Source organism: Centropristis striata, chromosome 9, assembly GCF_030273125.1.
Source record: "Centropristis striata isolate RG_2023a ecotype Rhode Island chromosome 9, C.striata_1.0, whole genome shotgun sequence".
Taxonomy (NCBI): domain Eukaryota; kingdom Metazoa; phylum Chordata; class Actinopteri; order Perciformes; family Serranidae; genus Centropristis; species Centropristis striata.
In genome coordinates this window covers 35,439,976-35,453,439 of record NC_081525.1, presented here as the reverse complement: position 1 = coordinate 35,453,439, position 13,464 = coordinate 35,439,976, and the positions used below count along the sequence as shown (strand labels likewise).

Below are 13,464 nucleotides of genomic sequence, written 5' to 3'. Positions count from 1 at the left end.
CAGAAATAAGGACTCTGTTCTATGTTTGGGAATGGGCCTTAAGTTTGTAGTCAGGAAACCAGAGGTGGTTTTTGCTCTGTTTTTGTTTTTGGATTCTCAGAAGGGATTTTATGCAAGAAGACTCCTCTCCCAAGTTGGACTGGCTAATTTTCGGAGCACTGTGGGACTCCTGCTGTTAGCCTGCGGAGGATGCAGACTGCCAGGTGTCTCTGCCACTTCTTTTTAGCCTCTTCTTATCACTTGTCAGTGATCTGCCTCAGCAGGAGTATTTAGGTTCAGACTAACCCACTGACCTCTGACGCCTCTCGTGCAAAGAGAAGAACACCTCAACATGAAAAGTAGAAAAGTGCATCCAGTCAAACCCAAAGCACCAGAGCTGAGGACTGATCCCTGCTGATTCCTTCTCGGTGCCACGAAGAAGACCTACACCCATCTTTTGAAGCTAAATTACAGCAAGCAGTGAAACCTGAGCTAATGTAACCCTGTCCAAGTTAACTCATGGGGTCCTCAAAATTAAGTTTCCTTCCACTTTGACTCAAAATGCAGCTTTGATTTGATCCAGGATACATTTCTCGAAGAAGGGATATGTTTTAGTTGGAATGGAAGTACTCAACTTTACAATTTCATAATACATCTGATGACACCTTCAATCCAGTACCTAAAGTCACAAAACATATGTCTTTTTACTCAGTAACTCGAGCCAACTTTGCATCTTTCCCTTCCACCCATTTGATTATCTGTTCACAGAGCCATCCATCCATTCATCCATCCAAACTGAGCGGCACAGTGCAGTGGCAACAGTGCAGCTGGGTGGCTATCGGCCTGCAGCTACGGCTAAAAGATTGGCGGTTTCAGTGGCGGGGCTTCATTAGTCTAGACAAGCACAATTCAATTAGATTTCAATTAGTCCGACGGTGGAGGTCAGGGACGCGGTGGGTTCCCCAGTAATTAATCCACGGAGCCGAGCTGAGCTGAGCTAAACTGAGCTGAGGCAGGCATAGCAGGGACATCTAGATGGCTGGATGGGCACAATACACACAAACCATCTGGGTGTGGGTGTGTGTGTATTGGCGCGAGGGAGGGGTGCAGGGGATGGGTGGGATAGATGAGGATGGGGGGGTGTCTGCCAACAGATCCCCACTGACCTTGATTCGCACCACACACACTCAGTGGGGGAGGAGAGGAGGGTGGAGGGGCAGGGGTGGGGGGTAGATAGTGATCTGGCACACGCAGATACAAACACACACGCCCACGTAGCCATGAGCGCATTGAAAAACAAACAAACGAGTATGCATGCAGATTCCCACTCAAGGAACACACAAGCAAGCGCACAAACCCCAGGGTGGGAGGGATGGATTGATGAGGGAGGGGAAAAAGGCGGAAGAGAGATAGATCGTCATCTGACAGACAGAGAGAGGGATGGATGGACTGAGGGATGGAGGGAGTGATAGACTAGTCTGACATCTTTACAGAGGAGTGAAAGAACGAGCAGAGAGACAGATGATGAAAGAGCTGCGTGGCTGCTGACTGAGAGAGATAGCCAGCCATTCATCCGTCTGACACCGAAGGGATGGGAAGAAGAAGGAGAGAGGGACAGAGAGAGAGAGAGAGAGAGAGAGAGAGAGAGAGAGAGAGAGAGAGAGAGAGAGAGAGAGAGAGAGGCCGTCTTTGCTGTCGTCAACACAGCCTTGTCGCTCTACCCTGTGCACTGTCCATCCGTCTGTGGTAATACTGCTCCCGCCATCTGCTGCCGTGAACACATGAACACACAGACACATACTCATGCGGATGCACACAGATAAAGTGCTGCTGGCGGGTTACATCAGCAGCACTAAGTCATATAACAAAGCCCATAGTCACAGATCAGGATTATACAAGAGATCTGCGAGTGACAACCGTTGGTGTCAACATGGCGTCTCCTGTGCTGCGCTGATGAGAGAGATTTAAATTTCTTTCATCTGTCGGACAAAATGTCTTTCTTTTGATTCGCCAATTGCACCTTTCTGAATGAGTTTCATGGACCCAGGAGCAGTAAAACTTTTTATGAGCAGAAAGGAAATGAAAAATACAGAAAAAGTCCTCAGGCAAAAAGAGAAATATTCACTGCCTGTACTGAGCTCTGCCTGTCAGGATAAAGACCTGGTATCAAATTAGTTCGTGCTTATTAGTCATAATAGGAGACTCTGTATCTGTGTTGAAGGACACTTCTGCAGGTATAAGTAAAACCGAGTTATCTAAGGGGGAAAACAATAAATAAAATAAATAAATAAATGTGCATCCGGCAGTGTTTACAGAGATGGAGGCATCATCAAGTCGTGCCGTATGTACACCAGAACTAACATTTGTTGTTGGAGTGTGTCTGTGTGTATCTGGTCTCTCCTGTATTGTGACAGATGGCAGCCCAGACTGTTAGGGGTCCAATAGTGCGTCACGAAGGGCCAAAAAACAGCCTTCCGCCTGTGTTGTCATGTGTATGTTTATGTGTCTGTGTGTGTGTGAGCGCCGTGGCAGCCAGCATAGGGGATCCTGAAACCCAAAACTGATCCGGTTAATCTAGGGGGAGGAGGTGGAGGAGAGGTGGGAGGGAGGAGAGGTGGGAGGGAGGGAGGGAAGGGTCACTTGTGCGCAAACAAATACACACACACACACACACACACACACACACACACACACACACACATATACACCATGTGGGACAGCAGTCAATCACAATTTGGTCGAGCTGGCACGGGCAAGCAGAGAATTAGGAGGGATTATCTATGGTGGGGAGGGAGGGAGGGAGGGAGGGAGGGATGGAAGGGGGAGGGATGGAGGGGGGTGAGAGGAGGAGTGGAGGGTGAAGCCCATTGCACTGTATCACATAACAGGATGAAGGTGGGACCCAATGGCCGTAACCATCACCTGTCTGTTATCTGTCTGTGTGTTCATCTGCCTGTCTGTCTGTCATAATTTAGATCATACGACGGGCCGTATATGTAATTTGATAACATGCAAACATGTTAATATCATAAAATCATAAATCTACAATGGAGATTGCAGACTTCTGCCAAAGCCAATGGGGCATCCACATGCTCCTGGGAAGTCATAGTTTACCTTTTTTTTTAAATTTGTTGTTTATTTATTGCTCAGAGCACTTTAACAACACGTTGATAGCTGTTTCCAGTATTTACGTGACAACGAAGCTCAAAAAAATCGGGTGAGCCATGAAATATGATCGGGAACACATTTTTCCAATTATTCCAACAACACATGAATGCAGCACAAACATCAGATGACCAAGATGATGGCCACAGCTGCCATACAATGTATTGTAGATTATTATTAAGCATCAAAATTGAATGCACTTTTGCAAAATTACTTTGCTCCAAATAGCACACTTACATACTATTCATAAGTATGACATGCTCCCAACAAAAAACAAATTCATACTGGACTTTTTAAACAGATCATTAACATTTGAAAGGGTTGAAAAAAAAACATTTCCTGATTTTTGTCATTTATCCACAGTAACACAATTTGGTTCTCAAAAAATGACCAAGATATGTATTGAGTGGGACATCTTACAAGTGAAAAGTAAACTTGGCAGAGCTACTATTTTATGGGGAGACTGTTTCTAGATGACCCCATATATATCTTTGGCATCTGTCTGAAAGGAAAACTCCAGTTAATTATTAGCCATTTTACACTCAGTTTCCAGTTTATAGACACACTTGGCTAAAATAAATGCATTTTAATACAACAGCCTTACTTTATGTATGTATACTGCTGTTATCTGTCCATCCTATTTATATCAGTGAGAGTTGGTTGAATAACAAACACCTCTCCATTAAATGTGATGTACAAACTACATCCTGGAAAATGATCATAAAGTCAAATCAACACCTCTTCAAAACAGTTTCAACAACAACCTCAGCCTTCACGAGAGGAAGATGCATTGCAGGACTGTTTTAGCCAGGTGTACCTAATAAACTGACTGAGTTTATAAGCCAATATATAAGGTAATACCAATATATTCTAATAAACCAACAGATCTAGATCTAGTCATAGAGACACATCTTTTTTTGGAATAATTATTGGAACTCCAAATTTCTTAAACAAGGTGAAACGTGTCACCTTGACAAGTCACTTCATCGCCTCAATTAGCACCTTCAGGTGACATTGCAACACTCTTTCTGTTTGATTTCATGCATTAGTCATTTCCAGTCACACTTCACTTTGTTTCCCCCCTTTCTGTCTGAATATTAGGTCAGTCTGTCTTCCTGTCTGTCTTCCTGTCTGTCACATGGAAGTCTTCTGCTCCAGCAGCTGCCTGTCTTTCCACCACTGGAAGCGGCAGCATGAGAGAAACAGCAACTGTGAAGCAGATGCAGGTCTGGGAGTGATTGGGACAGAAATTATTTTATCTGTCTGCTTGTCTTCTGTGTCCATCTGTTTAGCCCCTGGCACACTTTCTACCAACACATGAGTATTCACACGGTATGAGCAGGCATGCCTATGCATGGGTGCATTCATTCGAACAAAACACCCACAAACAAAACATTTTCTCTTTCTTGTGCCCTCTCTCATGCTGCTCCGTCTCATTCCTCCCTCCCTTTTCTCTCCTTTTGTTCTTTACTTCTTCTTCTTAGCCCCTTTGTTCTTCCTTTTGCCTGTGTCTCTCTGAGACAAGCAGAGACACATTCAGATAGCGCATGAAATAATAATTGGCTGGTGAAATATTTAGGAAAAAGACACATGAATAGATGAGAAATACCAAGTGTGGCAGAGGAGTGTCAGTGCCCCTTGTGTACATGTCTGTCTGTGTGCCTGTGTGTGTGTGTGTGTGTGTGTGAGAGAGAGAGGGAGTGTGTGTCTGCTGAAGTGAGCAGCAATGAATAAAAGCAACAGCTCATTGGTTTGGACTGTGCGTGGATGAGAGACTGAAGAAGAGCTGCCGGGAATGTAACTTACATATCATCCATCTCTTTAAAACACCCTCACATATCCATATTTCTTTCCCAACATTCAGTCAGCAGACCACACTGAAGAATCTGATAACTAAAAGCTTCCTAAAAACAGAAGCTCATTTAGTGTTCCTCTTGTTGTGCAGAGAACCAGTGGACATCTCTGCCACTCACTCATTCTGCCAGCTAGCCAGTCAGTCCTTCAGTTTGACACTCAGTTAAATTGGCAGCCAGTAAACCGAAAGTCAGACAGTCTGTCAATCAATAGAAAACCAGTCAGTTCTCGATTTAACCAGTCAGCAAGTTAGCCAGTTAGTCACTCAGATAATGCTGCAGCTCACCAGCCAGCCACGAAGCTAGCGGTGGATTACAAATCAGGGAAAGATTGGCAGCCAAATGATTCTCTGGACTCCGTCCAAGCCTCACTCTGATCGTTTCTTTTAATGACAAAGAAAAGAACACAGGATTTGAGGATAGAAAATGGTCCGTTTTTTGTTTTGTTTTTAATCAGAGAGCAGGCTTAATCTGGATGGCTGCTGATAACTGACCAAAAGTTGTTGGTTGCTTGTATGACTTTTTGCTGCGGTCGTTTCACTACAGCTGTATTGCTGTTCTTTGACTTTTTTTCCATTTTACAGGGTTGCCTTTGTAATGCTGAATGAAATTAAATGTAAACAAGATGAGGACAAAGGAAAGGAGGGGAGAATGTCATCTGTGGGAGGTGACAGCAATCTGCTGTGCTGTTTACCGTACATGGCTTTCATTACAGCCACAAATGCTGGAGAAAAACAAGCTGCCCGACACAAATAGATGCCAAAAAACAAAAATGGTCCAGTGTGCGCAAAAAAGTAAAAGCACACAGTTGCATGTCCAAAAAACGACACATTTGCAAGCACTTACAGTATTCAAGTAGTTCAGCATGTCCTGCCACTGCAACTGCAAAATGTATTTGAAAATTCAATCTCACGCACGTTAACAAACACACACATCAAACTTTAAGACACACACCAACGCTCTAATAGTGGCTCTGCCCTCATTAATGGAGCATATGTGATGTCTGTGGCCACATATTTGGCAAAAGTTTGCTTACTTGGCTGTAAAAATAAAGACACACAAACACACACACACACACACACACACAGATAATTAGATTGGTTGCAACGATTTTCCATCAGTTGCTTCAACTATACCACACAGACTGGCGGCGTACTTCTCTTTTCTGCTTCAGCATTTCTTCTTCTCCTTTTTACTGTTTTCACACACACTGCTGATAATAATTAAACAGATGCTATATTGTCAGGGCGTAATTTCCAAAGCAGAAAGTGTCTTAATGATGTTTATGCATGATGTAATAATAATGGTCAGAGCAGATTTGATTATGTATCAAGAGTGTTATTTCATCATCAAATGCTGTTTGTATTGACGAACAATCTACACTTTGAGCAGACCGACTCTCTCTCTCACATCTCTCTAAATTGTAAAAAGAGTGAATAAATGAACATTCTTGACCATTTTTATGCCATTTCTGCATCATCCTATGTTATCTTGAACAGGTAACATTTCAAAGAAATATAAGTTTGATAAAACTTTGTTTTAAGCACATTATTGAAAAGTATAGTCTTTTTATATTAGATTCAATGTTATAGCAAGTACAACTATAGGAACACAAACAAGTACCAAATCAAAAACATGCCTCTTGTTTAAAGTATTTTTAATGCTCATACCTTTAATCACAACAAGTAGGCTTGTGTTTGATTTCAGTTATTGTTATCAAACAGTCAGTTAATCAATTGGAACAGTAAACAATTATTTCATCAACCACATCAGGTCAAATCTCATGAGACATCATGTTGCTTAAACCTGCTAATGTAATGTGTTTTTAATATTGCAGTATGAAAAACTTTCTGCACATTTAGTTGACAACCCGAAACAAAATTTCCTGCAACCCATGTGAAGGTCACGACCCAGTCTCTGGGGATGACTGCAGCCACAACAACTCCGAGGGTTAGTATGCACGCATACACACAAACACACACAAAGCTTTAAATGCACACTCACACAACGGCCAAACTTTTCTAGATTCGGGTTTATAAGTAAGATTGCCGGGAGAACAGCAGAAACGTGCATGTTTGAGAGGATTTGTCTTTGTTTGTTTAAATTAATATATGTGTAAGACGATGCAAAGTGTAGCAGTTATAAAAATCTTCCTCTTCCATGAAAACACACAGTAAATTCTCTCTCTTCCTCTCTCTCTCACTGGGGTGTGGCAGCCAATCAAGGGCTTGTACATTCACAGCAACACTCGAGGTCGGACTGGAACATTATTTATTGTTATTGTTGTTGGCACACAGTGCACACAAACCACCACCGCTCTCCTTTCCCCTTCCTCTCCCAGACACACACACACTTCAACAGCTGCACGCACATACACAAGTACTTTTACAGGAACACAAGGACAAATACAAACACGTACATGGTGCACACGCACCAAGACCTACATGTACTTACACACAGAGACACTTAAGTGAAAATGAACACATAAAACAAAACTGAACCTCACACAGGAGACAGCACACACACATTTACACAAATGTAAGTCAACAAACATGCACTGTTGATTCAAAAATGTATATATTCACAATGCACTAAAAGAAACACACATCAACAAACTTCTTACACACAAACACATTCACACAGTTCTGATAATGCTTGCCACAAAAAAATAGTGGAACCAATTACAGCTCGGCTCGCCTGGCAAATCTGCCATCGGATTTCACCTTTTCCTACCAGAGAGCTGGGAAGAACAAAGTACGACTCTGATAAAAAATAAATAACTGCTTGAGCCACAGTGAGACGCCTTCCTGATCATTTCTAAAGGGACACAGACGGGTTGAAAGGAGCTCGCTCCTCTCTGGCTGTCTGTCGCTGATCTCTGACTGACATTAACAAGGACACATCAAGGCTGCTGATTGAACAGAGTCAAGTCTGTTTACAGGGAAGTCACTTTAGCAACAGATGTGTAGTTGTGAATTTGCACAGCACTGTCAAAACTCTGTAAGACAGTAACTACAAATCACATATACTGGTCATTTTCACACAAATTATGTTCATTTTAAGCAGATTTTTTTTCAGTTAGCAACGACAAGGATTTGGATTAATTAACACTATCAGTAAGAAAAATCTATTTTTATCTATTCTTTTTTTTTTAGTTAATACAGACATATGTCCCACCACATGTGCCTAAACTTAAAATACATTTTGGTAGTTGTAACTTAGTATTAGCAAGTTGTTTTTATTCAACTACTGGGCGAAGATCACATCATGCAGCTGTTATCAATGAGTCATCTTGCTAACAAATAGCAGATTTGGGGAAGTGTCATCATGACAATGCACGTAACATCACTGCTGCACGACTGGAACAAGTCTGCAGAATGCAAAAAGTATCTGTTGACATTTGTGAAGATGGATCCCATTTATGGAGAGCGGGATCCATCAACGAATTGAATGATGGCCATGGCCTGGCTAATTCACCGACTGCTTACCGTATCCGAGCTTGCATAATCACGATTCAACCTCATCTTTCTGCAAAAAAGTTTGTCCACAGTGCTGATAAAATAGGAATCAAGATCATGTTGTCTTATTTTTTCACCCTCACATATAACACATTTTTTTACTGTTCAGCTGTAAAATGAGAACGTTGTTGACCTGGCCGCCCAAACAATGGCCACCTAAGGGAGTAAACTGGACCGTCTTGGGCTGTGGAACGTCTTCAATTTGTTTTCAAGATTTGGTGAATCTCCACCATGATATTATATATTTAACCCTCCTGGGCCGGTGAACTGGGACTCAGTTGCCTGCTTGTCTGTCAACGGTAAATGATTGGTTGATGTGGGTCAGCTATCTGTCATGGAAAAATATCCAAATTAGCATCCTGATTTTAAAGTAGCACGTCAACTAAATAATAATATGAAAATCAACTTCCAAGTTTGCTTGAAATGAACAATTCATCACCTCTACCTTTCTGAAAAGGTTACCTTATCGGCTTGTGGTTTGTGCAGTTGCAGGAAAAGAAAAACTGTCAGTGTTGGTGCAAGCAGGAATGAGCTGACATCTGAGATTTAAAAATCAGCTGCTGAAACCCACCAAGCTCATGTTGCCTTTCATTACACTATCCAGGCGTACTTATGGTTTGGCATCTGACTTTATTTTCTGGCAACATACATCATCTCTTTAATGCAATGCTTTCTAGCAGCCAAGTATGATTTTCGAAATATTGGATCTTCCTCGAATGCACCAGCAAGGAGAGCTCTGACAGAGGTTATATTCCAGCTGTGCACAGAAAAGCAGATAACTTGGATTTTACAAGTAACCCTGTCCTGCACTTATGAGGACAAACACACACATGTGAATGCTCATGCACACAATGTACACACAGTTTGTAACCACAAACGCACGTAATGCACACACACACACACGCAACTGTTCTTTACACCCTCACACCTCTCCACAGATCACATTTCATAGCAACACCAGAAATAAAGTTCCACTGGCAGAGGAGGGCTGCAGAGGAAAAAGAAGAGAGAGAAAAGACAGAGAGGGAGAAAAACAGAAGAGAGACAGAAGGAGAGCGATAGAGGCTATCGATCAGTTTGAGTTGGCTCAATCTGGGATTGAACTTTATCACAAACGCAGAGCATCGCAGCAGGAAGCTCTCTGATACGCCTCTGAAGGAGAGAACAGAGGAACGTTCACGCTCTATTCTTCCTTTGCATCTCTCATTCATTTTCATTTCTCTTTCCACCCCCGGCCATGCCTTTTTAAAGAACTCCTTCTCTCCTTTTTCTGTTTTTTTTATCTTTTTTGGCTCTTACATCTTTCACTTTCTCCTTTTGTTTTTCACTTCTTTCTTGTTTCTCTCAAATTTTCTCTCTCTCTCTCTTCTATTCCAGCGGCTGGCTTATTAGCATTCTCTCTGTACATATAATTGATTCCTCATGCCTTCCTCTTGTGAAAATGTCATTCATAATTCTGTCTGATAGCTAGCTGGCTGGCTTGCTGGCTGACTGAGTGGTTGGTTGGCTGGCTGGCTGCGAGGCAAAGTGGCCACTGACCCATTTGTAGCAGATACAAAGAGACTGACAACCAAATCTGATTATAGCAACCGGACCGGGGCCCCTGTGAAACGAATGGCCTAAGCCAGACTGAGCCTAAGCTGTCATTCATCCTTCTGGGCTTTTTAGTCTGTGTATTTAACCTTTATTTTACCCTGGCAGGTAAATTAATGACAAATTCTCACCGCTGATGAGGGGTGAAAATGAAGGAGGGAATGGACTTTAAGGAGGTATTATACGGGAAGTACTTGTGCACTCACGACCTTTCTTAGTGGTAATGGAAATTAATTTGACTATCAATTAAACAGCCAGTGTGTGTGTGTGTGTGTGTGTGTGTGTGTGTGTGTGTGTGTGTGTGCGCGCGTGTGTTTGCTTAGCCACAAAATGAGCAAAATGTCAGTGCTGACAGTTGTAGTGACCAATTTACACACTTGCACGAATCTGTCCTCACACACATGCACACAAACAGTGTCACATACACACACAGCAACAATACACTAATGGACACATGCACATGCAAATGTACACACACACACACACACACACACACACACACAGACTCACTGATTCAGTTATATGCCACCTACACAGCTAACCATCAACAAGATCTCAAAGGCACCTGGTTGCAGCTGACAGAGAGGGAGGTAGTGTGTGTGTGTGTGTGTGTATGTGTGTGTGTGTGTATGTGTGTGTGTGTGTGTGTGTACAAAACAGGGAATCTCTTAGCCCTAACAACCCCCTCCCCTCCCCTCACGTCTCACTCCTCATGTTACAGTGCAGTCCTTATAACTAAACAAGAGACTGAAGGCTGTAAACGACAAGACAGAAAGACAGAGAGGCAAAGAAAAGGAGAGGCCAATAAGCAGGGGGACATGAGGTAAGGACAGAGAGAAAGTAAGAGGAAGAAAGACACAAGACCAGGGAAGCAGGCAGGCATGAAGAGATGGGGAGCAAAAAGAGGGCAGAGGGAGATACAAGTGACAAGGTGAATGTGAGACATAAAAAGCAAGTGAGAGATTGGAGTTGAGAGACAGACATGGAGAGAGAGAGACAGAAAAAAAGAGTTAGACAGACAGGCGAAAGAGACATAAGGAGGTACTTACCGGATGCCTGCCCTGAGGGTACATGATCCCTGGAGAGGAGAGGCTGCCAGTCCGTTTGATGGCCAGGTTAGTCCCCTGGCCCTCCACTCCTCTGCCCTCCACTGGTTACACAGCCACAGAAACACACACACACTCTGTAAGTCCAGTCCCTGCTCCTTAGCTGGGTCGAACACAGCAGTCCGGGGTCTCTTCTCCTTCTTTTCTTCCTCCCCTCTTCTAAAGCGAATTCCTGTTGACATACAACTGAAGAGCGCTCAATCCGTCGGTTCGTTTATCCAGCAATGTCATGATAAAACGGAGCGCCAGACTTCTCCTCCTCCTCCTTCTTCTTCTTCTTCTTTTCAAGTCTCAGTTTCTCCACCTCCTTGTCTTCCTCTCACTGTCTCTCTCCCTTTTCCTCACCCTGTGATCAGTCAAGGTCCACACGTAGTGACATGACACCGAGAATTGCATCCAAGCAGGCTTCCCTCTCCTCCTCCTCCTCCTCCTCCTACTCTTCTCCTCGTGCCCCTTCACCCGACCGTCCAATGGTGAGACATACAAACATAAACACACACTCAGCTCCGTCCAAATAGTCCTCTTCTCTGCTTTTCCCTCCTCTTCACCCTCTTTCTGACACACTAATGCGTTGACTGCTGCTGCAGAAAAGAAGGAGAAGAAGGAGGATAAGAAGAAGAAGAAGAAGAAGAAAAAGGACAAGAAGGAGGGAGGGGAGAAGGAAGAGAGAGAGAAAGAGGGAAGAGTGAGAGCTTTGTTTTTAATCTAAATGTGGAAAAAAACGCGAGAGGAAAGCAGGAAAGAACAGCAGGTCAGTGGAGGATCCAGCGGGCTTTTCAGCAGCAAGCCCTAGACTGTAATATATTGTGCCTGTTGGCTTCAACACAAACACGACAGGCTGCTAAAGCTCCTCTTAAGGTGGAACTGAGCAGATAGAGACACCCAGTCACACAGAGAGAGGGAGAGGGAGGAGAGAGAAGCAAAGAGAGAGATGGATCCCTTTTCAATTGTGGTCAGACCGACAAAGCAATCAGTCATGCACAAAGACTTAGGCTCAAACTGATATGAATCGAGATTCACACACACAAACGCTCAGACACTCATACACAAATTCATGACAGCTACGTAAACACACTTGTTATGCAACACACACAGAGACACACAGTTGCACATACACACATAACAGTTACTCAGAGTGATATGTTTATTACCCAGTTTACACCTTGCATTAAAATGTGTCTTGAAGAATTGGATAGCTATACAATTACGCTTATAAATCCAGGTGTAAACACACGCAGCATGCACTGACGGACTGATCTAATCGAACCTCCTCAGGAAGTGGTCTGAGACACATTGCATCCAGATGTTTGTCAGCTGTAAACACATCATCATGTCAAACCACATACTCCTTCATCCAATGGGCAAGAGAAAAGTAGCATTACTCATAGTTCATTGGGTTAATTTGCAGAAGTCTGCATGAAACATCAGCAAGTTGGAGACAAAAAAATGCAAGAGCTTCCTTTTTGATTGGGTTATATGGGCATATATTGTGAAACAAATTAGACACAAGTGGCACAATTATTAGAAACATTAACAAGTCCCCTTTATCAGGTAATGCAACCTAAGGTTTGACCTAAATTCGGCTCACATAAACCAGGAAAGAAATGTCAGAGCAATAATCAGACTATGGCCTCAACTCAAGGCATTTCTTTTTTTGTTTTACATTGGCAAAAGTTGTGGAGAGTACCTGCTTACCAGATACTTTTCTTAGTAAAACCTCGTCAGAGGTTCCAAGTGAGCTGGGCCGACACTAGAAATTAAAACACTGCACACAAATGATTGGTCAGTAAAAATCATCCACATCCTGCACAAACCTGCCATTTAAAAATAGCCAAGTTTCCTTCAATACAGCAAACATGATAATTTTATTCACTCAATCCAGATTTTGTTTAAAAATGGTAGCCCACAAAACCACGTCGTGGTCAACTGATGGAGTACATACATTTCTGTGTTTGGGTGTAGATGAAAGTATTTTCTTTGGTGTTGATGATGTCATGGTGGTTTCATGCTGTGTCTCTATGATGCTGATCTACGAATCTCACCTACATTAAGGTGTTACTTTCCTCAGTGGACAACAAAATAGAATAAAGTACCTGGTACCAAAGGTGAGGCGAGGCCAGTCAAACCATGCTGTGGAAACAGACATTAGTGTGGTTATAATCAAGTAGTTAGCATTCATGCTGCTTGATTTCCCATGCCTAAGGAGGCTAATTGAGTGTCTTGCTCAGGAACACTGACTATTGATGAGAA

The 13,464-nt window shown here is 42.9% G+C and overlaps 1 protein-coding gene across 2 annotated transcripts in view; it reads right to left on the bottom strand.

Moving 5' to 3' along the window:
• Positions 1 to 13,464, bottom strand: part of tle2b (TLE family member 2, transcriptional corepressor b) — a 96,262-nt gene that overhangs the window by 79,816 nt on the left and 2,982 nt on the right. Inside the window, exons 2-3 of one of the 2 annotated variants that reach the window (XM_059340622.1) lie at positions 13,308 to 13,344; positions 11,158 to 11,795 (exon numbers count right to left, since the gene is read on the bottom strand). In XM_059340622.1, the coding sequence (XP_059196605.1) occupies positions 11,158 to 11,181 (24 nt within the window). In that variant the 5' untranslated portion in view covers positions 11,182 to 11,795; positions 13,308 to 13,344. Of the gene's footprint in view, positions 1 to 11,157; positions 11,827 to 13,307; positions 13,345 to 13,464 lie in introns of those variants that run through there. The other variant, XM_059340621.1, reaches the window with a different exon arrangement.